Consider the following 25,555-nt stretch of genomic DNA (forward strand, 5'->3'; position numbering starts at 1 on the left):
CAGCATTTTCTGTAACTATGTACATTCAAAAGCTGCATTGCGGATTAGGTGATTCCACTGTTACTTTCACCTATGGTGTCTTCTGGTGGTTTGTTGTGTTCTGCAAGTCGACGAGACACATGAAACAGTAAAGTTGTGTTTTCTGAGACCTCATGGACCAGCATTTTCCTTTGTATATTCAGATATACCAGATGTGTTCTCACTGGCTGTTTGTGATGTCATCTCTCTTGTTAATCCTGTAACTGCAACTGACCGTACCTATACGCTCAGCAACAGAGATGGAAGAAGCCAGTCGATTGCTTCAACATAGACACAATTGATCACTTCCAGAGGTCAGTAATAGCTAAATATTTCTTACACATTACTTCACCAGTATTGACAAGTTGCCACATTGGCACCCCAGATCTCTCTCCCGACATGGTCACACGAAAATCATTGTAGACTCCATGCCCATTCTTGGCCCAAGTTGACATTTGGCACATTTATGCCGGACATATGGGGCTACCTTTGAATTTCAAGGAAATCAAATGGGTACTTTCTGAGACATCACTGACAGTGTTCGAAGTGGGGGAAAAAACAAAACAGAGGTGGTATGTTTTATTACAATTTTGTCTAGACATTTTTACTGGCTACGTAAACATTGAAATACAGTGAGGGTATGTTCCCTAAAATATTGCATTTCTATTTACATAATGACTAGAAACCATGGGAGAGCTTCTCCACAGTTACGGGGAAAGGCAGCATAGAGAGGCTTTGCTCCCCGCCCCCAGCTTTCTGAGAAAAAATAAAAAATATCCCCTTATATTGTATTATAGAGAATTATACACGAAAATGTTCAAAAACCGAGTTTTTATATGAACATTTTTAAAAGTTTCTCGCGGGACAACTCCCAGACCTCCACTCGACTGAGGGATATTCCAGACCCCCGGAAGGAAAATTGGCCTCCCATTGTGCTCTACTAAGATAATCAGGAAATGTAACGAAATTTATGTCATAAGGATTAACTTCTTAATAAATGAAGTTATTGGGGAAGCATGTAAGAGAGTTGCTTGTAATTTTTACTTTGAAAAAATTTAACTTCCATTAAGTAACAATATCAAGTTGAATAATCTAAAAGTAATCGCCAAACAGATCTAAATATTAGGGACACACGCACGCACCCACTTACAACATAAGTATTCACAGTGTTATCCAGTGTTATTGGTAAGACGCAAAAATACTTTTTAATGAAAACAACAGATTTTTTGGTTGCATAAACTGTATTCTTTCCCTCGTAAATATCGAACTCAGTCATATATTTCTTTATCATTATTGGCACAAAAGAAGTCCCGACAAACTCACAACAATACTTTCCGATTTCAGTTTAAACGAGTCGCCTCAATACACTACTTTTTGTTTGAATTTGGTCCATAATTAATTCCTTTCTGTCATGGGACCCTCAACCAACACGAGTCCTTGCATAGGAGCAAGGGGTGAACTTTGTAGACACCTCATTTTACAAACAAAAGGTAGCAAAAATAACAATAATGTCTGCGTTGGCAACGTAGAAATTATTTCTAAATAACAAATTAAATCTTTAAGGCAAAGCTATTCGTTAATTACTATGCATAAAAATGGATTTATTAAAGGTATATTAGCATCCACTTTCCAGTGACAGTATGTCTTGATTATTGAAAAACCAGAGACAATATGTCTTTATCACTGAAAAACCAGAGGGTGTATGGCACACCACCGCATACCGTCTCACTTCGACCACTGATCACTGATCTAAAATTTTCCCGGAAAAGATACTTGATTTTCAAATAAATGTTCCTGGCGTATCTTGTAATCTATTCTTTGCTCTTCAAAATGGTATATTATTTTTCTCTCTAGCTCAATATTTATGGGAGATATGACCAATCGAAACTGACAAGATTCTACAAAAACATCAAATTTGTCCATTTTTTACTACCCTATACTGTAAAACTACAGGGGGTACAGGGCTAAAATTTGGTGCATGATCATCTCTCATAGGGGCCTACATATACACCAAGTTCCATCGAAATCTGACACCATGGGGTTTTGGGCTTGATTGATTTCACATGGAATGACCCTATATATATTGAACAACGGTACTAAAGATACTTTCGCCATATATAATAAGGAACATCCAGTTTTCCACGGTGAAAGATGAAAAGTTTATGCACTACAACCTAAGTAGGTGTTTCCACATCGACAGTGAGATGTCTGTCCGTATTGCATTTTGCCAATCATGAACTTTGCGGGGTAACTTGGAAAAACTTACTTGAAGGCGTGACATATGACACCTTGGTTAGATATGTGAAGTCGTTGGTAATCTGTGATGTACAATGAAAGACCTGTTTGTTTCAGGAATGTAGTATCTGCCCTGGAAAGGAAGGACTCGCCTTACAGATACATGGTCTGAAATACATAGCTGATAATTCTCCTGAGGTTACAAGTGCAACGGGAGGAAAATAAACTCATTAAGAAAACTGTTGCCATTTATACCTTCAATGACGATTTTTGGGAAATGGACAGTAAAAGTAGTAACACACCAACATCTGAAGAAATTGCAACAATAATACATCGCAGAAGTGAAAGGACATGTAAAGGCTCAACTGTTGTGTTTAGTGCTTCAGTGTGATTTTGCTGTGAACTGGTCTGTGATTCTGTCACAAAGTACTAAGGTATCACTGGAATAATGACGAAGTTTCAGTTTTTTCAGGAGCCACATATTTTTAGCCCAAGATCACAAGTGTTGCAGTCATAAGTGATGACAGAGGACATGAGTCAGAACATGCATTGCTGGCAATACTAAAATTTCTCAATAGCAGCGGTCACAGCTCAATCAAGATCATTATTATTTCTGACGGTGTCTCTAGCCACTTCAAACATCGTTACCAACTGTTTACATTGATGAAGTTGCTTGTGTCAATGGAGTGGATATACAGTGCTCCTGGTCATGGGAAGGGTGCCTTGTGAATGGTGTAGGGAACCTGCTGAAGCACTATACTACAAATCATAATCTTCTTGCCCAGTAAGCCGCAGTTCAAAATGCCGAGGATTTTACAACACTGGTGAATTCATAGACATCAACAACCTTCATTCTGTTGCCCAAAGAGAAAGTTGAAGAATTCCACCAGTAGATAACAGAAGAATAGTCCAACGAAACTACCCCTGGAAAGGAATTTGGAAGTCACATGTCTGGACTTAATGAGCGAACTTTATTGTACGAACTTGAAGCAGCAAGAAAGAAGAACTTTTTTCGTTACAGACTGTGTGTATAACTGTAGCTTGCAGAGGTTATAGATACTATTTGTAAGTTTAATACAGTTGTCCTGAACTTTATGTTACCACATGAGACGGCTGCCAGGTATAGGTTTTCATCTGCAAGGCAGCAGCACCATCACCACGGTGCTCACTTCTTATTAGCGATGTTTTTAAAGATTGTGAGTTCCCCAGGAAGGCATCACTCAGTATGAAGAAGATACTGATGAAGTTGAACACATTTGTAGTTGATTGAATTGCTAATTTCAGTTCTAAGCAGAGTGCACAGAAGTAGTATCCTTTAAAACTTTTAACATATATTGGAAATTGCGCTTACTTTTTTGGAATCTTTTAATATGTTTGAAAGCTGAATCTCTTATTTGTCTTTATCCATAATTAAGATGCCATGTCAAAGGAGACGAGATTTTGATTTCATGAGACCAATATATGAGAATGTGGTAAGAGAGGCTGGTTTAATGTAGCGTAAAATTTTCAATTGTGTATATACTCAGTTCAACTCAAAAATTGAAGTTGTCCTTTTCAGGCAGGGTTGTGAAAAACCATCGTCTTTTTGCAATAATGGAGTTATGAAGAACGGAACCCACAGCTTAAATAGGATTGGGCTGCCAGATCTTACGTTTTTCCCGTAAGTTTTAAGTTTTTTCTGTCACGTTATAGCTTTATTTTCCCCATAAAACGATTTCTTCCAGTTTTCTTTTAAATAAGAGAAATCATAGTCCTAAACATCTTAAAAATGTTTTATACGATTTTGTTAGTGTGATTTTATTTTATTCTATTTTTATTTTCATTTATTTTTAATTACTAGAATTGCTTTCTCACTCATTGTTAACAACGCAACCCAGCGATGTAATTTAGTATTCAGAGAGCAAATACAACAGGTTGCGTTTTACTTACCAGCTTATGATGTAGAATAATTTGTTTTTAGTATTTGTCAACATCGTCTCGATCATATCACAATATCGATCGATCGTGATATACTGATGTGAGTAACAGGAGTTACTTTGAAGTAATACAAACAAAACTATAAATGCTTGTTGTGAATTTTGTAAATATGTCGTGTAAGTAGTTTTGAACGTATAAAAAGGATGCGGAACTGTTAGTGATTTAGTCTAATTAAAGTAGGGGTGTTGCTGGAAGCCTGGTAGGTCAGCGGTTACAGGTTAAGTTGAATTTGTCCCTTGGACTTTTGTTTCAGAACTACGAATGTTTTTGTTGTATCTCATTTTGATTATATGAGAGTAATTGTGAGAGGCATGCTCAAATCTGTCTCTGTACCTTAGTATGTTAAGTTTTAAAAAAAGCTGTATTCTGTAGTTTAGGTAGTCTTATTATCTTGTTTCTTAGTAACTTTCAAAGTTGTAGACCTACATTATTTTGTTGAAAATAACCTAGGCTGCATATCAATATACTAAAACATAAAGAAATAGAATTAGCCTAAGTTGGTTTTTAGTGAACAATCTAGAAATTAGTCTAAATTTGTTTCATAAGCCTGTTTTGTAACCCTGATGTAACAACCCGTTTTAACGGTTGTTTACATTTATGTTGAGGTTGGCCCCCGTATGGTGCTACTGTACCAATCATATTGTTTTGTTATTCGTGTTATGTTGTTTGTTATATTCTTCAGTAATGTTGATTCGTTCTCTTTGTTACTAATAATGGCACAGATGCAATAAATCTACTCAAGCTGGTTTATGATATGAAAAGAAGCACATACCACAATTTTATCCCAAGCGAATATTTCTCTAAAGTAGGCTATTATAGAATTAATTCAAGTTAGGGCAAGAGTTTTTACTCTTATTATATATATGTGATAATTAAACCTGATTTAAAATTTATATTACCTGATATATATATTTGATCCGGAAACCACACTTCTAAATACAACTGCAACTGCCACTTCGTTGCATTGCTTCACGTCGTTCTTTTGTTAGTAGTATAGCGGTAGTTCTTGCTATTACCGCAAGAGGGCGTTTGAATCGCTATTTGATGCATACATGAGGCTGATTTTGAAACATGGCGCTTGATGAAATACTGGAAGTTTTTGTTGCCAAGATAACCAGTCAATATTAACACGGAGTGAGTAGGTGAGTTTTAAAATGTTCGTTATGTGGTAATTTCCAGTAATTGGAGAATGTCATTCAATAGATAAAATGACTGTTTAAGCGGCTAGGTTCTTGTATTGCGATGTAATGGATATAAAATTGTTTTAGTTCGTAGTCGAGTATATGATATTGAAAACGCGCTTATCGAGGCCTGGTTCCGAGAGAGGGACGACGCAGTTAATCATTATGTATTATTGTGGATAGACGGTGGCCGTGTCAGTGCTCCTAAATTTTTGAAATTTTGTAACAAAAACGTTTAATTTGGATATTAATCTTGTTGAAATCATCGTTTAGGTCAACCTATTTTATTGTTTTGGAAAAAGAAACGAGGAGCCTGACTCAAAATTTATAAATAACCTCCTTTTGGCAGAAGGCCACCGAATATCACCTCCGCCATTACTATGAATATAAAGTAATGGGGCAGGAGGTGTAGCTGTCGAAATCCGTTCCTTCCGTCTACAAGGACTGCCTTCTATGAGTTTTATAGAGTGTTGAACTGGTGGCCTGGAGAAGTGGAATTCGACGTGTCAAGTTGCAGGTGGGAAAAATAATAGCCTTTTCCTGCAGTTAAAGATTGAAGGAGCCTGTTTGTGTAAAGGTGTCAAAGAACTGGTAATATCAAACCTTTCCTTTCCTTCTAATTCTAGACAGTATGATAATCTATGGAATGGAAGTCTTCATGGCTAATATGTGCAACTAAGTAAGCGTGCGTTACGCGTCCCTGTAGCTCACCACATTTTGTCCACTCATAAATATAACTCACCAGTATATGTGATAAAATTGAAATGTGATCGAATTATTAAATTTGTTACTTTTAATCCGTCCATTTGAAAATTGTCTTGAGAAAGTGAGAAAGTATTGAAATTTCTGTAACAGGCACTCTTGTTGAAACAGAAGGGAATGCATGAAGCAGTGAACTAGCTCAAAACCAGCAGTAGGGCCATTTTTATACAAAAGTACCCGTTATCAAAACTAATACAAAACATGTTGTTTCAAAGTACACCGAATGTGTGGATAGTATTAACTTATTAGGATAGTATTGACTCCTCGCCGGATTTAGTTAGACCTCGATTGAAAAGTAAGATGGTCATGGTGGAATCTATTTGCAAATGTCTTGGACACCCAGTAGTGACAAGTGGTTGCTATAACAAAGATAGCAATAAGGCGACACACCTTGAGTTCCTCAGGACAGTTACATTAGATCTGAATATTTAATAATAATAACCATTTTCTGGTATCAGGAAAGTATTTTTGTTGCTAGTTTAATACAGTTAAATATTGTAAAATGTATGTGGAAAGATTACGTCGAACCTATTTTCCTTTATATGATGGGAAAAGTGTGTATAAAGTGGTAACGTATGCAATAACATTTATTTATTAACTCATGCACCTCGTTCTTTTTCCATTTTTAAGTATATTGGATTTCCAATTTACATAGAGAAAACAATCTGTCGAATATTTCAGTTCAGTACGACAAAAGTAAAATGTCCTTATTTTATAAATGCAATAAACAAATGCTATGCCAATAAACTGTAAAATGTGTTAAAATTCAAGCAAACTTACTTAGCACGTATTTCTAGACAATTTCGATACATTTGTAAAGTATATTGCGAATAAAGCAGGTATACTGATCTTGAGATCAGTTTTCAAAAACTCAATGCAAAATATACTGAAACAAGCTAATATTCCATTAATGGAATATGCTTAAAGCACACTTTCCGGGGTAATGTTCTACTTCAGATGTCGTTAAATATAGTTTAAATGTGGGGCATCTAAATATCAACTCAACATTACAATCATAAATCGGCCATTAAAAGGATAAAGTTAGATTTGAACCACTACTTAATTCTTTTTAGGTATAGTACCGCGACCGAAGATCGTATTCAGCACTCGTATACGGTTTATAACGACTTGGTTAATAAAGATGTACGAACTATGACAATTCTAGGTGAAGAAATGCAGTGGAAAGATAAAAATTGAGGAACCGACATATAAGATTAGACAACTTATATATAATTACATATAATTTATATTGAGAGTATTGAGACTGACATAAATCTGTAGGCGGAAATTCTGTGTAACCTTGTCTCATCTCTATTCCATCGCTAGTGCTTCTCCATTTCCTGTATCTTCATTGATCAATTCAATTGCCTTTTGCCTAAAGGACATAATTGCTGAAGTTCGGTATAATTTTCAAATGGTGCCACTTCTCACTTAGAACTTGATTTAACATTTATTTACTTTTTTTTTAATTTTTTTTTAACTTTTAATGTATTAGGACTGAATTTCTGATGAAGGTTGTTGACACGGATATAAACCAGAATAGTGGTTCAGATCTCACTTCAAGCAGTATATCGCGTCTCATAGTTTTTATGGTGGACAGAAACGTTAAACTAGACACTCAGTAGTGTTCTAAGTGTTCCACAGCGAAGTTTCCATGTCCATTTAATTATGTTATTTACTAATGAATGTTTACTTGAAAGTTCATTCGTGAAATAACAATAATTGGAAAGAGGGTCTTAGATCCCTTTGTTATTAAATATTCCCTTGCCTACTGGAAGAACGGAATATTATCATTTTCTTGTATTATTTTTTCTTTCAAACTTAATAATAAAACTCTTAGCTATATATCCTGTATTAAGATTTACTATGCGTATAAAAGTTTGTCTTATTATTCAAAAGTAAAAATTTGTAATTGGTAACAGTTGTATATACTATGTACTCAAGTTATTGTTGACTTAATGTTTGTATGTATTTTTTATATATTGCAGGACTTAACTAAGTGATTACAGTAAATCTTTTGAATCAATACTTCTTAAATTAGAAACAAATATGTTGCCTTTTAAGATCGATGTTTCACCGCCTAGCCCTACTACAGATCCTTTGTCGACCACCTACAAAAGTGAAAACTTCCCTTCGGAGGAAGATATTAAAGGAAGTATTAGCAAGGATATGAACCTAACTGGAGAACTAACTTCTGCGTTTAATGGTATATTGAGTGCCGTCTTAGATAAGGCGAAGCCAGAAAATGAAATGAAAATAGATGCCACATATAAAAATGGAAAAGATTTCAGGTAATACATTTTAATGTCGAAAATGAAATTAACTTTCTCCTCCTCATTCATATTAAAAATCATTTTTATTATTTGATATTGCATTAAAAGTAAAATGAATATCAATGGTTGTTGAACATAAGAAATAATTTTTGATAAATTTTCATGTTGATATACTTACAACATACTTGAAAATACACTGAGGGAAGTTGTTAACCCCTTCACAAAAGGAGTTTCTCCTTTCGATTCTTGACGTCCTAATTGCTTTATCCTCTGAATATATGGCTATTCTATCATTTCATTTAGCATATTAGGGCAGTGTTCTGGGTTTAGACCTAAGGTGAAAGAACTTACGGAAATGCTTAAGAAGATAGAAATAAGAGCAAACGTTAAAAAAAGTCAAATATGTATTTATAAAACCCTATCTGCCAATATCATCTATTTGCATTCTACTGTGTAGAGTGTAATATCAAGTACGGAATGAGTGATAAAATATAGTACATGAGAACCACTTTTTAAAGTTTTATAGATGTTTCCATGTATTTCTTTGACTACTGTATTATGACTAAATAACTTTAAAAATTTAAAAATAATGACGTATAGCTATAAAAGCATATGTTCCAACTAGAGTTGTAAATAGAAATATATTTTTTTTTTTTTTTTCAATTTTTGAGAAACTTAAAAACACCTAAAAACAAGTATTTTTATTTCAGACAAATGTGAAAAATGTCTCTGAACGCAAATAGAAAACAAAATTGTGCTTGGAATGTTATGAGATTAGCTTTAAAACGATAATTTATTTTTGTTTTAGCCCTAGTTCGTTAATATATAGTAACTCTAGATCAATAAGCTATAATATTAAACGTATTAACTAATAATTACTGACCATGATTGTTCCTTTTGTCCCCTTTTTTTGTTATAAGAATCGTGTCTAGAGATCACTTGTTTATTCTTCTATACATACTTTTTACATATTAACAGCCATTTTTTTCATGACAACCTATTAACTCTTTTTTTCTCTTTTAAATGTATATCTGCGCAGTTATTTCGCTTCTGATCATGTCGATAAAAACAGGTAGATTGATAATACCGTTACAATAATAATATATCGTTGTATAAAATGTCGCCCAGAACGGGAATTCCGTAACAGTACTACAGTGAAGGAAAGAACCATGGATGAAATATTTTCGAACATCCACCTTTTGAATAGCCCTCGTATTAAATTATTATTACATTAATACAAGTATTTTTCTTCTCTTTTCTTTTTCTGTATATATTAATTCATTTATAACAACATTTTTATTTTATTACTAATCACATATCAAAAAAAAAAAAAATATATATATATATCGTTTATGGGTCTATTCAAAATTATATCTAACTGATGACTTACGCAGAGTTACTAGTTAATTGTTCCTTTTTTACGTTGAGCGATAACATCCATATACAAGTAACATTATTTACAATTAAAGATTGTCATCATATCAAATGTCAACAAGATCAGAAGGCAATTAGTTATACAACGTAATTTTATATATATCCTATTTAGAAACTTCAATTTAAGATCAATGCCATGAATTTCAATTAAACACAATCAAACCTCTTTTGAACACGTAAGATGAATAAAGATAAACATAACACTCAAAGTTATTACAAAGACGAAATAAATTAACAACACAAAATATTTAAAACAACAGGTATATCATATTCATATCATGACGTGTTGCACACATATAAAGTTCAAATGAAGTACTCATAACACAACTCGTAACATCCAAGAGAATAGATTAAGAATTGTTATTCAAACTTAGTTTAGTTAACACATCAGGGTTGACCAAAGTTTTAACTAGCTTTAGCCATTTGTTTCTTGTGATTTCCGAAGGTTGCCATACCTTCAGTTCACCAATATTGCAAAATCCTATAGATTTGCCTGTTTTAGCATCAATCAATTCAAACACTTTAGGATTAATTTCTTTAATACATAGGTAAGGGCCAGCATAGACGTCACAAAACTTATAAATTCGCTTTAAATTAGCACTGCTTTGTGGATGAAGCTTCAGAAATACCATGTCACCAACTTTAATCTGATATTTATTTTCCTGTTCCTGCTCTACCTTTTCGTTACATCGTTGAAATTTCTGAGATCGACGAGCTCGAACCATACTTATCAAATTTGAGGGTTCCAAATCCTCTGAGTCCCTTAATTTTATATCAAAATGATGTTCAATAGGGTACAATGTATCAGTTCCATTATGTATATTGGCCGGAGCCACACCCAGCGAATCAGAGATCGAATAATTTAAGAAGTAAGTAATTTGAGCGACATATTTTATCCAATCGGAATGTTTGTCTTATGTTTATCATCACTGTTATTCTCAAATAAATTATTAGACGAATTTTGTGACGAATAACCGTGGGAACCTTCGGCTGATATGGGATTAACCCGGATATTAGCGCATATCAGCGGATATTAGTTTAAATTAGGATTAATGAATGAGTCGATTAGAGTGCATTGAACACCACAATCCTGATTACTTTCTCTTGATTCACTTCTTGTTCCATTTACTGCTTCAATCCCATTTTGATAATTCCTGCCATCTCGAGATCTACAATTAAATCCATTTTGAGATGTATTAGCACGGGTTACGTTGCTACCGTAATTGCGTCTCCCGCGGAAATTCCTTCGGCTGAACCATCTATTTCCTGTATTACCATAATTTGTTTCAGTTCCATTGCCGGTATTGAATCTTCCCTTATTTCCAGTGCGTGTATTAAATCTTCCATTAGTTCCAGTGCCGGTATTATTACAGAATCTTTCATCATTCTGGACATCTTCCGTGTTTCCATTACATATATTTATGTTTCTGACGGGGATCTGATTCGATAGATTACGATTATTACCATTAGGACTATGGCTTTGTGCCGGAAACTGGTTCTCGAAGTTTTGAACTAACATTATTAAATGGTTAAAATTTACACATTGTGCTGACAACAAGATCTGTTGCAGTTTATAAGGCAATAAAATACGCATGGAAGCGATCATTCTCGATTCAGGTTGCAAAGGATTAACAAGTTTAAGCTCATTATACATACTGATTGTGAAATCTCTAAGAGATTTATCAACTCGAGGGGAATAATGTCGAGTTCTCACTATCGCATCTCGATTTGCTAATAAAAAGTCATTTTCATAGTTAGCCAACAGTGCTCGTTTGAATTCTTCATAAGTTTTTATGTGGCCGCGAATCGCCTTGAACCATAAAGAACAAGGAGGAAGCAACAAGTGTGGTAACAACTTCATAAACTTAGATTTGCTTACAACCATAATCTCACACTCGTCTTCGAACTTCTCAAGAAATGAACTCGCGGTTTCATCATACTTGCCACTGAATTTTGTCATAGCCTTGATCTCGCTAACTTTAACATTTACTTGACCATCATTATGGTTTTGCTGACGTTGAGAACGGTATGGGCCTCCTTCATGCATTGTTAGTTCCTTTCTTCTTTTACGATTATGGTTTTGGAATCGCATTCTGGGGACTTCCGCAACCAAATCATCGTCTGTAGAATATTTAGGTGAAGATGTTAAATCGCTTTCTATTAACGGTGTTCCCGGTCGATGATGCGGTATTTCCCGTTGATTAGAAGTTTCCAAAGTATTATTACACATAGGATTATTGTCGGTATTTTCCTTTTCTTGCAACGACGACCTAATTTCCTCTTGTATACTAGATATCATTACGCTATGTGAGTTAATCTGGGCAGTAATGTTTATCACTTGATTATTTCGTTGATCTGCTGTCAACTCCAAGACTTCAACAGCTTTCTTTACCGAATCAACTTCTTGAATTAGTTGATCCTGTCTATCTTGCCATTTGTTGCTGAATTGTCGAAACCTTGTATCAACTTCTCGCGTCATATCATTTGTTATTTTAATGGTAACCTCTTCAGCCAATACTTGCAAGTTCTCTTTCAAATTGTGTTGCAAACGATCAAAATTTTCTTGTATACCTTGTACTTTATCTGCGAGAGATTTATGCTGCGTCAGTATTTGTTCTAACTTTTCATCATTTGATTTTTGTTGTTGCTCGAATTTAGCAGTTAGTATCTGTTCTAGCTTTTCATCGTTTGATTTCTGTTGTTGTTGTTCGAATTTAGCAGTCAGTAGTCGTCTAATCATATCAACAAGACTAGAATAGAAATGTTCGGACACGGTTTCATCTAATGTACTTGGTACCTCCTCAATCTCTGAATCCGGCATATTGTTAATTCTTTGGATTTTTTTCCCACTTTTCAAAATAGTGAAACTCATAAAAGATATATATGTATACACACAAACTCCGTTCTTACTTTCATTCGGAACTAAAGGTCTTAGTCCCGGGTTTCGGCACCAGATAAAACGATTCTCGTTTTAGCCCTAGTTCGTTAATATATAGTAACTCTAGATCAATAAGCTATAATATTAAACATATTAATTAATAATTACTGACCATATTGTTCCTTTTGTCCTCTTTTTTTTATTACTATTATTATAAGAATCGTGTCTAGAGACCACTTGTTTATTCTTCTATACATACTTTTTACATATTAACAACCATTTTTTCATGACAACCTATTAACTCTTTTTTTTCTCTTTTAAATATATATCTGCTCAGTTATTTCGCCTGTGATCATGTCGATAAAAACAGGTACAGATTGATAATACCGTTACAATAATAATATATCGTTGTAGCTTCTAATGTAGATTTACAGAAAAAGAGCCATAAAATTTCAACTTGCGTCCCCATATTTAATGTAATTATGAGATTTGCTTCTAATGTAGATTTACAGAAAAAGAGCAACAAAATTTCAACTTGCGGACGCCATATTTAGTGTAATTAAATTAATGAAAACGTATTGTTTAAAGTGCATTGCTACCTACCGTCTCCCTTTGGTACTGGCTCCTGAAATAGCCCCTAAAGAAACTAACTCACTCACTCTATGGCCTATGGAACCCGGAGGTTCAATGCCGCGTTCATAAAAGCTCTCCACTGATTTCTATCCTTAGCTAACTGCATCCAGTTTCTACTTTGTATTCCTATCTCTGCGAGATCCATCTTAATATTGTCCTTCCATCTGCGCCTAGGTCTTCCTAATGGCCGTTTTCCGATTGGTCTTCCAGTCAGCACTTTGAAAGCGTTTCTACTTTCTTCCATTCTAGCTACATGACCCGCCCACCTAAGCCTCCTAGACTTGACGGCCGTAACAATGTTGGGTAAACCATATAAATTATGTAGTTCCTTGTTATGAAGTTTCCGCCATTCCCCATTCCCGTTCCTCTTGGGTCCAAATATTCGTCTCAGGATCTTGTTCTCAAATACTTTCAGTCTATGTTCTTCCCTCAGAGTAAGTGACCATGTTTCGCAGCCATACAGAACAACAGGCATAATTATCGTTTCGTATACTTTAAGCTTCAAATTCCTCGACAGAATTCGCGACGACAAGAGATTTTGAACCGAATAGTAACACGAATTCCCTGCTTTGAGTCGACATTTAATTTCTTCGTGAATATGATTTTCCTCTGTTAATATTGATCCTAGATATTTGAAACTATCCACTTTATCAAAAGTATTATTTAATATTTTAACGCATCCATAATTTGCTGTATTCCGGTCCCGACGCACTTCCATGTATTTAGTTTCCTCTGCATTTACTTCTAAACCCATGTCCCTACAAGGGTTTAATAAGATCTCTGCATTTCTTTCTATTGTTCTTCTATCATCCCCTATTAAATTTACATCGTCAGCATATGCCATAACCTGGTGAATACCGTTCAACTGTAGGCCTGGTTGCTATCTTTGATTTTCCTTATAGCGTATTCTAGAACGAAGTTAAATAATAATGGCGACAACGCATCTCCTAAAGAAACAGTTGATAATAACCTGATTCAGAATTCATGTCTTGTTCAAGTTCAAATTCATAACAATAGAAAATAAGTGATACGACATGGTTAGTCTCAGTGGTTCGAAAATCAAGGTTTGACTATATTTTACTTTTGCACACATGTATGCATATATACGACTGGCAAGCTGATAATTACATAAGTATTTACACACACATAAATAAAAAAAGAAAAAAATACCTTGTGACTAAGCGGTTAACGTACGGGCCTTTGGCGTGGGAGGCCCGGGTTCGATTCCCGGCGGGAGCTCATGTGGTTCGGATTCCACGTTAATCAGTAGGTCCACGTCTCATATAGCCTCGCTGCTGAAAAGGGACGTTAAACTCAAAATCAACTCAACTCAACTATTTATTGGATGTATACGTATATATATGTAGTGAAGGAAAGGATACTGATAACACACAAATTCATATTTACTAAAACACAAATGCTTGAGCGAACAACACTACACACACACTTCAGAAATATGAAACACTTAGTACGACAAAGAAGGATAAAACACAACCTATATAGACCAAGGGCCAGGTGGTGAAAACTCCCCCCACTTCGGAACTTTTGCCACTATATTTTTTTGCCCCCACTTCGGAACTTTTGCCACGATAAAAGGGACTTTTTTAGGAAAATTTTCTTAAATAGCCCTCAATTAATTTTCCTTTGTGCACAGAAATGTCCAGTTCATTACGTAAACTGAAAGCCTACACTCTTACAAATCGATCTAGGTATAACTTGTTCCAGTGTTGCACTAACTGTCTGATCTACAGCCATTTAAAGAAATGCCATCGATGTCTGTAAATATACACGGGTGCTAAAGGGTTAAGGGCCCCAGTACCCAGGTGTTGCACTTATATGTTGACCATCAACTATTTTTTGATTCTAAAGACCCTAAGGAACATTTCTAATATAGTGGCAAAAGCTCCGAAGTGGGAGGAGGGAGTTATCACCCTCTTGGCCCTTGGTCTAATATGTATGGCAAATGAAAGAACTTAGAATATAGCTCTTATGGTTATTCTTTTTATCACATGCACTAAAACACTGTTGACTTCGACGTTGGGCTTTCACTGCAGAACAGGGGCTGTAAGTATGGGGGGTTGCGTCAATACTAATTTCCAGGGAGGTCTTGTTACTTCAAGAACGACGCACTTTATAAAATTATAAACAATACATTTTGTTCACTTCCTCTGTTATATGGTGTGGCTGTACTCGTACAAAGTTATTTAATACTTAATCGAGGCCATAAGTGAACTAGAATATAAATAAGTTCGTTCGAAGGAGGCTTTTACATGCCTCACCTTGTGAACAGCAAGCGCGAACTCTTCGCATCTGCCAACGTGCGTGTAAATCCCGATAGAATGTCTGGTTGGCAGTGTCTTTTAGGATTAGCTATGGAAGATTCACAAGTTCTATATTCATAATCAATGCAAATATACTCATGGTATATTGCGTAGTCCTAGCAACACATCTACAGATTGGTAATTGTGGAGATCGGCAGTTCTGTCTACGATTCACACAGATTATAAGCACAGTTCCCACTGTAGTTGAGATAATAAAGCGTCAGTATGCTGACCGTAGCACCTGGTCTGCAATGTAACAATTTCGTATTTAAAAAGGTTTCCAAGCGTTGATAATCATTTATATGAAAAGTATACACAAAATAGTCTTAGTAGCCAAAATCACGAGTTGGTAACTTCATTCAAGAAAAGAAAACAAGGTTTCCTGTTTCTAAGCACTCTGCTAATGAAATAAATATTTAGTTCAATAAAGAGTTGTTTCTTTGTATTATTGACGGTGCTAGTCTGTCTGAGAAACACCTGTGTGCAAAGAAAAGAAGTATTTTCTCACTCGCTGTAAAGCGTTCAGAGCAAAGCAAGAAAATATTTTTTTTTCACTTGAATAAAATATTAATTTTGCATGGTGATTTAAAATCGGCGAAAATATACAGTTTGTCCAAAAAGTGAGTTGTTGTGGCCGACCTGACGGTTATAACAATTTGCAGTTCTTAAAATTATAATAAAACAATATTGAGAAACACAAGCACATACTTACATTTTTTGATGTTTCAAAAATTATGTGCAGTGAGGAAAACAAGAACTCATTTTAATATCGAGGTACATTTTTGAAGTTTTAAAATTTAAAGGAAAGATTAAATACAATAATTCATTATTATCTCTAGATTGGTTTTCTAGAAATTTTATAACTGAAATAAAAAGATAGTTTAAGCATGGAACTTATCGTTCTGGGGCTAGCAAGAGATTGACAACACATAACGATCGGATCATGTCGCAGAGTGTTGAAAAGAAAGAAAAATAAGATAACAGGATACCTCTTTTTTTCGTTCCATTCCTTGCTGGTGAACACACATTAACAGCTTTTTCCAAGTACACAACAGGGTCACTTACGGTATTTCACTACTAAGAGGAGTGAGACAGTTCAGAAGCTTTGAGTATTTCGTGGAAGTGAATCTACCTTATCTAGGCCTACCGTCACAGGTAGAAGAAGGAAAAGGATAAAGATTATGGCCTATCGTTTTGTAACTAATTACTAAGCCGAAGTAACAAAATTTGAAACATAGTGCGCGAATGACAAACCAATATCCGTATTCAGGGTGTCTATCGGTCATGAAAGTCACGAAAAAGTCACGAAATTTAGCTTTTGGGTCACTTTTTTTTTTAACTGCAAAAGTAAGTACAGATTAGAAATTTTTGTTCTATAAAACGTCAAAATTCACCACCAAAAATGTCTATGGTCGGCTTTAGACGCTACCAAATGGCAAGCAAAGTAAGTTTATATCGCATGAATGAAAATTCGGCCTAATTCGCACCCAAATTCGCTCTTGAAAATGTTAGAAAATTTTATGTTTTGGTAAAGAAAAGGTCACGAAAGAGTCACGAAATTTCATCGTGGAATTTTAGTAAACACCGTGATATTGTAATGTCTGTTTGGTAGAGGCAATACGAGGAAAGGCTGGAAAGTTCATGAAATCACCAAGAAGAAATTTACCTGGAAGAACCATTTTAATACATTATTCAACGTATTCTCCCCGAAGCTCAATACACTTTTCACAACGATGTTGCAACATTTCGAACCCTTGCAAATAGAAGGTCTTGTCCTGCTGTGCAAACCAGCCCTCCACCTCCGTAATGAGTACTTCATCGGATGGAAAATGTTTGCCTTTGAAATGTTTTTTGAGATGTGGGAGGACGTGATAGTCGGAGGAGGCCAGATCAGGTGAGTAGGGTGGGCGAGGTACACAGATGAAGCCCAGATCCACCAGCAATTGCATGGTTTGATGAGCCTTGTGAGAGGGTGGATTGTCCTGGAGAAACTAAACATCTCTGCTCACTTTTCCCCGGCGTTTTTTCTTCAGAGCCTCCATCAGCTCAATCAAATAGTTGGAATAAACCCCAGCAGTGATGGTTTAATCCTTTTTAAGATATTTGATAAGGATGACACCGTCCGTATCCCAAAACACCGATGCAAGCACCTTTCCAGCTGATCTTTTGCTTCGGAACTTCTTTGGTCGAGGAGATCCACTGTGACGCCAGTCCATGGATTACTGTTTAGTCTCTGGATCATAGTAGTGCAGCCATGTTTCATCTTCTGTCACCAGACTGCGCAAGAACACACCAGGGTTTTGAAACTTTTGTAAAATTTCCTGTGACATCTGCACCCGTGTTCTCTTCTGGTCTGCATGCAAACATTTTGGGATCCATTTGACACAGATCTTCCACATGTCCAAATATTCTGCTATCCACACGCTCACGCGATATTCCCACACACGCAGCAATGTTTTTGATCGATATGCGCCTATCCTCCATGATCATGTCATGCACTTTGTCGATGTTTTCTGTGGTCACTGCACTTGAAGGCCTGCCTGAGCGTGGTTCATCTTCAGTCTCACGATGACCAGTCTTAAAACGCCTCACCCATTTCGCTACTGTTGTATATCCAGGAGCGTGTTCCCCCAAAGTATCGTGCAAAGTTTTATGAATTTCCATAGAGGATTTATCTTACAGCACAAAAAATGATGACAGTGCGAAGCTCATTCTTCTCGAATTTCCTTAGATCTCCGCCATATTTTCTTACAGAACCTGTAATAAAGAAAGTAACAATGATAAAATGGACATATACGGGATGAGAGGTTCAGAATATATGACCTTTCTAATGACTACAATGATATGTTTCAATTTTTCTTTCTTCTTCGTGATTTCATGAATTTTCCAGTCCCCCTCGTAATAATCCGGGAGTTTCCCTTGACCATTTTGTTTTTATAAAATGATTTTCTATAAAAATATCAAGCTCTTGTAATATAAATAGATGTTTCCGATAATGGACCTCAGTGCATGTAAAGTGCCTCGGTTTTGATGAAGGTACAGATTAGGTTTGTACGGACATCCCTTTGCCCAATGCAGCCTCCAGGGTGTTATAAAAGATTATCCTCCTAAAGGAGCTGAATCACGAGGACACCCCCTTCTTAGGAGTAGGTTGTAGCTAGGAATCTTCTTCGCCCAATGCAGTTATCAGAGATTAAGTGAGGTGGGATCTTCATTGTCCAATGCGACCTCGGGAGCAGGTGTTGTAGGTTATTTGATCAGTGCTCCGCTGATAATTTGGTTCTCTTCTGGCCTTCTTTTGTAGATGATTTCTGAGTGGCTCGTTCCTCATCGGGTTCCGTCTTCCTGTTTTACTCCTTGTGTTGTCTGCTTAAATTGATGGCTATAAACAATAGCAGTGTTCTATGGTTGTGACATGTGCTTGAAGGAATAATACGCACTGAATGGTTGGGGTCCTTACACCCACACACTAGAAAAAAATAATCCACAAGATTATTTTTGAAAAGCACACATACAATGCACTATCGTGTTGTAACACATAATACTGATACATTACGGAAGCACTAAAAATAGTTTAATACACTTGAAAACACTTGTAACGATATAATAAAAGATGAAAATCGTAATAACACTATAGTTCTGTTCCGGCTAAGCAGGATCAAAATGTTATCATCATCTTCAAAGCGGTCAGAAAATGCTATCACTGCATTCAGTATATATACACTAAATCACTGATCGTTGATATAGTCCGAGTTTCTTGATGGCTAGGTTCGGTGTAAATTTTAGTGTCATGTCCGAAAGGATCTATATGTATCAGAGATATGTACGTGTGAAGCGCTGACGAAGTGATCCTTTCTAATGGTAGCGAAATGTTCGGGCGCAGTGATGATTCTTTGTCGTTATAACGGGACTTACAAATTATGTGGCACAAACAGGTAATTATGATCGTGAGAATAAAGAATAGAATAATAGTTGGGATCAGGACTTGAAGCATCTTTCTGTAAAGAAGAAAATAATGTGAATATTTGGTCACTATGTATAAAGAAAGAAGCAGCTTGATTTACGAACATCCTGTATAAGGAAAAAGAAAAATACGTAATAGGCAATCATGTAATTCGCAGTATAGAAGCGATGTTGGAAACAAGGAAAGTATTGTATTTCGTTCTTGCGTAGATTATTGACACTTTTGAAACAAAAGGAAGAAAAATGTGTAAAGTCTGCAGATTACTGACTGAACGGAAATACAATGATGCAGCCAAGTTAAATAACCCTATGAGAAGAATTGTATAAGTGAATAAAGAAAGGCAATTTAGCCGTGGTAGTGCAACTCTTGTGTAGTTTTTTTTTTATTTTTCTGCTTGTGCTTTACTTGTGCTGCTGCTGGTAAGTACTCCTACTTTTTGTTTTCTTTTATTTATGCTCTTGTAAAGTCTGTGTCTAGTAGTGTCATACTAAAATCGATAGAAATGCTGCTGTTTCTTCTGGGTAAAAAGGCTTGACTCAATCTATAGAAATACCCTGACCATTTTCTTAAATGTTGGAGTTAGTTCTACGCGGTACAAATTCGGATTCAATTTTTCTAGTACCTTTGCAGGTCCCTGGTAGGAGCTTGTAAAGACTTCTGGTTGATCCTGTTTTCTTGTAGGGTAATAGATTAGTATAACGCAGGCCCGTGCTGGGATACTAGCGACGGCGGTGGACAGGTCAACCAAAAGGGCACCCATACAAACTTGAATACGTTTTATATATATATAGTGTGTGTGGTGTAACTTAATTAATGTAGTAAACTGGAGGTGGTTCCTTTCCCCAAGATAAAAAGAAAAGTATACACCAACCTGGGTGTAAAAATACTTCTTTTCGGCGCCTTGATCAGAAAAAAGTAAAAACAGCCATAACTCAAGAACAAAATGTCGAATCGAAATCGGGAGAAATAGAATGTCCATTATTTTTAGTCGTAGATTCGATTAGTGTACATCGGATGTAGTGCAGTCGCAGTTTAACGGTAACTGCCAAGAAAATTGGAGTATTCCTTTGAGTATTTTATCAAACGTTGAATGAGGGAAATGAACAACAATCAAATACTAGATTTCAACTATCAAAAGTAATTTTACATTGTTCAAATTAGAACACTTAGAATTCGAAAGAAAGAGAGATGATTGATGAGAAAGAAAGATGGTGTGAGATTCACTTATTTTGTCTCAATACAGAATAAACTCTCGGAAGAATAATTAAAATGAAAAGAAGTCTTTAAATTTTCACAATTATTTATATCTTGTATGCTTATGATAAGGGATGATGAATGAACGGCTTCCTGTCCAAGTTACAAGTGTGTGAAAATAATAATAATAAAAAAAAATGACTGATGAAGATTAGGTTTATAACGACTGCGCATAAGACAGTCAGGCGGCAAACATCATGTATAATAAACGGGAGTATAACGGATTCTTCATGTGACAACAGTGATTCCCACAAATATGTGAATACAATTTGGGTGAACGTAAACTGCATTAAAGGGTTTTCTCCTCGTAAAACGTAATTCCGTGGAAGATAATAATTCCCAGCACAGAAGCAATGAAACTTGGACGAATCACAAGCTGTTGCGCGTGTTGCACAATAATAATAATAATAATAAAAAAAGTTTCAAACTACCGATTTACTCTCGTACAAAGTAGGATAACTGCGAAATACTCACAGGTACCTTGTACAGTATTTGTGCAATGCAGTATGTGTACACGAGACAGGTGTGAACAATAACAGTTCACAGTCTGATATTGTCCATCGTTGACCGCATTGCAAAGATGACATCGGCGAAGCAAATTTTTCCGCGTGCGGTCGAACACACCCGAAATTTCGGAGATGACTGTCGCAGCTATATTAACTCGAACAAGTTCTTCGGCCGTCGTGGCTTGTGTCACATATAAAAGGCGTTTCATTCCCCCCCCCCCTAAAAAAAAGGAAATCAAGGGTCGTGAGGTAGGGTGAATGAGGTGCTTATAACACATGTCCTTCTCTCCCAATCCAACGATCTGGGAATGTTTCATTTAGGTAGGTCTCCATATTTCTGTCAAAATGTGCAGGTGCATTGTCATGCTGGGATTACTAGTTTCAGGACAGCCCCTCATCATTTCTAGTACGCTTTCTTCAAATTCAACTGTCCACATGGTGCGATTTCTTCCGATTTCACGTAGGAGAAATTGAAGAGACCCTATCTCTCGAAGGTGAATATAGAGGTGTGGAAAAATATAGGGAAAGTTACTCTCCTTTAAGGGCAACGGTTACGATATAAACGCCTCGCCTCTGGGCTATTTCCCTATGCCTCTCCATAAATGAGGTGCATATCTGCCAGCTCGTGGACAGAGTAATCTGCTATTGCGCAGGCACGTACAGATTAATACAATCAATTTTACTCAACCATCAACGTCTACACGTATACACGACCGTGAAGATCTGAACACAACCCTCTACCGTTTAACGCAACACATCCTACCCTGTTATACAGCAATTCAACACAAAACACCAGAGCATCGGACTATGTATATCACTCACAAGTTGTTTAGATGCCTACTACAACACAGCCATGCTAATTGACGCCATTCCATAACAAAACTGCTAGACAGCCTTCTGTGAGCCACTCGCAATTGGCGATAGTTCCGTAGTGTGCGGCCAAAGCATCATGCCTTTAGTGAAAGTACTATGAGCTACGTACATGCCGCTACTTCTAATGTAGTGTAGCAATGTAGGTTTTCGTAGCTCAGGAGTAAGGGGTGGTTTGCCAACTCCAAGGGAGAGGAAAGTATCCCTGGAAGATCACCTAACGAATAAATCAAGTATATGTCCCAGCGCATTTCTTCGTATCGTTATGCAACGTGTACATCTCGTGTTCCGTCCACTTTTGTTACTTCTACGCATAGAAGTATCTAAATTAGAATATGCATCAGTTATCTGGAATCCGTACTTAAAATCTGAATGCCAGAAAGATGAGCAATTACAAAGTAATTTCTTGAGATATTTTACCTACAAAAAGACCGGTCTTTATCCAAAATTTGAGCACTATACCAATCTTATTGATAATTTTAAATTCAGAACGTTAGAACAAAGAAGAACACTAACTGACTTAATTTTTCTCTTTCGACTTCTGCATAATAAAATTGACTGTCCAGCGCTGTTACAAAATCTATTTATTCAAGCCCCGTCCCTCAAAACGCGTGCAAAAAATAATAACATATTCTTTTGCCGGAAAGCAAGGACAAATATACTGTATATGTCACCTACTTGGAGAATTAGTGCTGCTTACAATGCAATAAGTAAAGAGAATGTGTTTTTGGATATATTCAGTAACAAAGAGCGTCACTTCAGGAACCAAGTTTTGGAAATCCTATGAGTTATGGCTTATTTGTACATTTAATGTATTTTATTTGTCTTGTCTTGTTATTATGTATTTATTTATGTATGTATTTAAACTTATTTATCATCATTACTCTCACTGGTTAACTGGACATAAACACTAATGTTCACTTCTGTAACTGGAGTTTTATACTCTGTTGAGGATACAAATACAAATAAACATATTCCACAGAATTACATATTACGAAGAGGAAACCTTTTAATATGCTGCAGCTTACTTTTGTCCAATATGTATTCATGCAATATTTGGGAATCCTTGTGTCATGTGGAGATCTCTTGTACACTCATTCATCACATATGATTTTTGCATTTTTGGATACTACAGGTTATGTTTCTTTACATGCCACCTGACTGTCTTATGCACAGTTGTTTTAAACCTATTCTGGTTCCATTTTCACACACTTGTAACTTGGACAGAAAGCCGTTCGCTTATCACCCTTCACCATTACCCTAGAAGATATAATTGTGATACGTTAAAAACTTCTTTTAAATTCTTCTTCCGAGAGTTCATTCTGTACTGAGACTAAATAGATCAATCAGTTTTGTATTTTTCTTTCAAATTCTAAGTGTTCTTCTGATTGAACGATGTATTATTAGTTTTGATTGTTGAAATCTTGTACATGATTGTTGTTTATTTTCCCTCATTCAACGTTTGATAGAATACTCAAAGGAATGCTCCAGTTTCTTTGGGAGTCACCCTTGCGTCGCCACTGCACTATATTCGATTGTACTAATGGAACCTACGACTGAAACTGATGGACATTCTCTTTTACCCAACTTGGATCCAACGTTTTGTTCTTGAGTTGTGGCTGCTTTTACATTTTTCTAACCAATTTTCAGATGATCAAGGCGTCGAAAGGAGGCATTTTTACAACCAGGTTGGTGTATACTTTTCTTTTTATCTCGGTGTCAGGAATCACCTCCCGACTTTGTCATATTAATTAAGTTACACCTTGTATATATACGAGCGCCATTTCATGTATAAAAACCACCAAATTTATTTAGTAACCTAAGTAGCTAAAATGTAAAAACACCTTCACTAGAGAAACACTTTTTAGTTCTTGTTGTAATAGTAATAATATATATATATATATATATATATATATATATATATATATATATATATATATATATATATATATATATATATATATATATATATATATATATATATATATATATATATATATGGGTTGGAGAAAAAGATCTAAAACGTTTGCAAAAGTGTGAAAATCATACCTCGTATGGTGTGGGGCCTCCTTTTGCGTCCAAAACAGCTTGGATCCAACGTGGAATAGACGTATACAGCTCCTGGATCGTGGTGTGTGGAATTCTGTACCATTGTTCCTCCAAAACATGCTCCAGCTCCTTAAGGGATGCTGGTGGAAGGTAATGAGACCCATCACGCCTTTCTAACTCAGACCACAATGGCTCAATGATGTTCAGATCTTGTGATTGTAGGACCCAGGGGAGGTGTGATACCTCCTGGTCATGCTCCTCAAACCATGATTTCACCGTTTTTGCAAGGTGACAGGGTGCCAAATCATCTTGGTAGATGCCATCACCATCAGGGAACAATATTTGGGCGATGGGTAGAACCTGATAACCCAAAATGGCTTCATACGCCTTAACATTCATCATTTCATGCAGGTCTATGATGGGACCTGCAGAAAACCACGATATCACTGCCCATACTGTAACAGAACCACCCCCATGTTTTACAGTTGGGAGCAGACAGTCAGTATCATAGGCCTGTGACGGTGTTCTCCATACGTAAACACGACCGGTTGTTGGAAACAAGGTGAAGGTCGATTCATCGGACCACATTACGTGTTTCCACTGCTCATGAGTCCACTCCTTGTGATCCTTGCACCACTGGATACGCCTTTTCGCATTTATTGCTGTTACCAGGGGTTTGGCAATAGCAGCCCTGCCATGAATTTTCATTTTATGAAATTCCCGTCGCACTGTTTTCGATAAAACCGCGTTCTGTAGGCCGGAATTCAGTTCAGACGTAATTTTTATTACAGTGGTCTTCTTTTTAGCTGCTACAATCCGTTTTAATGCTCTCCGGTCCCTATCTGACAGGATTGTCTTTCGACCACTGTTGTGCTTTGCAGACGTCGCTTGCCCATGAATTGTGTATGCCTCGTAACATTGGACACAGTGCCTTTCGATACCCCCACAATGTTCGTCAGTGTTGCCACTGAAGCTCCAACCAGACGGGCACCAACGATCATGCCTATTTGGAAGTCTGTCAGGTTGCCCACTTTTCCGCACCACATTCACACCACGACACTTACAGGTGAACTGGTTACTGCTGACGGAAGAGGAAGGTTCACATGATACATTGAAAACAAAAAAACGATCGGCAACCGCAACTCGTGCTGTACAGTGGAGGGCCAAACTTACGTATCCTGTATGAAATGTTTTTTAGAT

General features: G+C 36.3%; 1 protein-coding gene across 1 annotated transcript in view; it reads left to right on the forward strand.

Moving 5' to 3' along the window:
- LOC145686272 (uncharacterized) overlaps positions 1-25,555 on the forward strand; it is a 72,429-nt gene that overhangs the window by 36,351 nt on the left and 10,523 nt on the right. The window contains exons 3-4 of the mRNA XM_081759402.1: positions 3,812-3,913; positions 8,162-8,464. Coding sequence (XP_081615528.1) covers positions 8,223-8,464 — 242 coding nt within the window. The 5' untranslated portion in view covers positions 3,812-3,913; positions 8,162-8,222. The remainder of the gene's footprint in view (positions 1-3,811; positions 3,914-8,161; positions 8,465-25,555) is intronic.

The sequence above is a fragment of the Thermobia domestica genome, chromosome 5, assembly GCF_964235325.1.
Source record: "Thermobia domestica chromosome 5, izTheDome1.hap1.1, whole genome shotgun sequence".
NCBI lineage: Eukaryota > Metazoa > Arthropoda > Insecta > Zygentoma > Lepismatidae > Thermobia > Thermobia domestica.